The sequence below is a fragment of the Elephantulus edwardii genome, unplaced genomic scaffold, assembly GCF_000299155.1.
Source record: "Elephantulus edwardii isolate Elephantulus edwardi_28Jun2011 unplaced genomic scaffold, EleEdw1.0 scaffold00025, whole genome shotgun sequence".
NCBI lineage: Eukaryota > Metazoa > Chordata > Mammalia > Macroscelidea > Macroscelididae > Elephantulus > Elephantulus edwardii.
In genome coordinates, this window is record NW_006399775.1 from 12,971,985 (window position 1) to 12,974,070 (window position 2,086).

Consider the following 2,086-nt stretch of genomic DNA (forward strand, 5'->3'; position numbering starts at 1 on the left):
TGAGGAAAGGGGACAAGATCCTACTCCCAGCACAGTTTGGAAGGTATTATTTCCCACCTTCAAAGAGGAGAAAACTTTGCTTTAGGTGTCAGTCTGTATAGTTGGCAGAAGCTTTATTATTATTCATAAATGCTTGCATTAGAAGAAGGCAATATTGGTTCTCCCAGAGAGGGAGCTATTTGGAAAACTAATTACCTCCAAATAGCTGCAAATTTTCAAGAATCTGCCAAGAGGATAAATCAGGAATGCCATCCAAACAAATTAGAGCAATATGTGATATTTCAGTGCTCTGGGAACTCTGTTAACAACAAGTCTTCCATCATAACTTAAGGAGGCAAACAGCCATGGGTCTGCAGAGGACCAGTCCACTGCATATACACTATCTTCATGCTCTTCATACGTGGCAATGACGCTGTCCTGGAGGGGCTCCTTATTCCTAGAATTCAAAGAGAAACAGATATATAAAAAACGCAGTCAATGGATATAGGCAAACAGGGACATTGCAACCACAGAGCTTGACTTTTCGGGTCCCCTACGTGTCAGAAATAGTGAGGCAGATACAGGTTAGGAGGGGGTTCAACTCTGTTGTTTATAGGGTCACTATAAGTGGTACCTGACTTGACAGCACCTAATGATGACAACAACATGAGGTAGGACAGTGAGAAGTGGCAAAAAGTAAATTCACTATCCTTTAGAACAGACTCAAGCCCGAGTCTCAGTTTTCTCTTCTGCATGATGGAAATAATTACAACAGCGTACATTGAGAACCAATAAAAATCATTCTTGCAAAAGCACAGAAAATCTTATTACAGCTTTGAATAAATGAGACTTTCTTGAATGGTTTATGGGAATCAGTGTTATGATCTAATAATATCTTGGCATCTCTGGTAATTAGAGCCAAGGGGATTACTTGGTTCAAAGGAAAGTGACTGGAGGGAAAAATATTCACTGTGTTTGAGTTAAAAAAAGAGACTGAAAAACCTCTATTCCCTCTGAGGAGGGAGCTCTGATGACCTAGTGGTAAGAAGCTGAAGTGCAATCCTGAAGGCCCGTGATTTGAATCCACCAGCTGCTCTTCACAAGAAGGATAGGCAATCGATTCTGATTTGCTCGCTCTGAAAATCCCACTGGAGGGTCAGTTATGGGTCAGTTCCCACTCAGAGACTCACAACAACAACAATTCCTTTTGGGCATGAAGGAACCTACAGATCAACTCCCTGTTGTATAGCTAGGAGTGACCAGGGTCTAAGTGAAAAGCTGAGCTGAGACTGAGGGCTCCCCTGAGTGCCTCAGAGAGCCCAGAGGGAAGATGCTGTGCTCAAGGAGAAAGAGCACAGAGCCTGCTTGGGTCTGGGCACTGGGCTTTCACAAGCATTTAGGATCTAACTTTGCCCCCCTTTAAACCTGGTTACTGACCTTCTACAGGAATACTCCCAGATAAGGCAGCTCACTTCTCTGCCATTTAGTATGTGTATCATGCAATAATTATTCGGTTTCTCAGCACAGAAGTATTTCAATATGAGGAATATGAAGCTCTCCAGCTATATCCATGGGAACATTCTGAATATATGCCTCTTGAGCAGAGCAGCCACTTTACTCACCCTGACAGGGGCTTTTTTAATACCTTATTTCCTATTTTACAAACCATTTCTAGTACACACACACACACACACACATAATTACTGTTATGTGCCATCGAGTGTCTTGCGACTCATAGCGACCCTATGTACAAGAGCCCTAAATGCTGCACTATCCTGTGCCAACCTTGCCATCTCTGACACACTCATTCCCACCACCCCAATCACAGCACCAAGCCATCTCATAAAGGGTCTTTCTCTCCTGCTCCGCCACTCCACTTTCCCAAACATGATGTCCCTCTCCAAGGAACAGTCCCTCCTTGCATCATGCCCAAAGTATGTCAGACGAAGCCTCAGAATCCTTGACTCCAGGGAACATTCTGGCTTCACCCTCTCCAGGACAAACCTGTTTGCTCTCCTAGCAGTCCATGGTATATTCAACACTCTTCTCCAGCACCACAGATCAAAGTCATTAATTCTCTATCTATCATCCCTATTCACTGTCCAAC

The 2,086-nt window shown here is 43.6% G+C and overlaps 1 protein-coding gene across 1 annotated transcript in view; it reads right to left on the minus strand.

Moving 5' to 3' along the window:
- Positions 1–261: 261 nt before the first annotated feature.
- TSSC1 (tumor suppressing subtransferable candidate 1) overlaps positions 262–2,086 on the minus strand; it is a 269,381-nt gene continuing 267,556 nt past the window's right edge. Inside the window, exon 9 of the mRNA XM_006882920.1 lies at positions 262–436. Coding sequence (XP_006882982.1) covers positions 262–436 — 175 coding nt within the window. The remainder of the gene's footprint in view (positions 437–2,086) is intronic.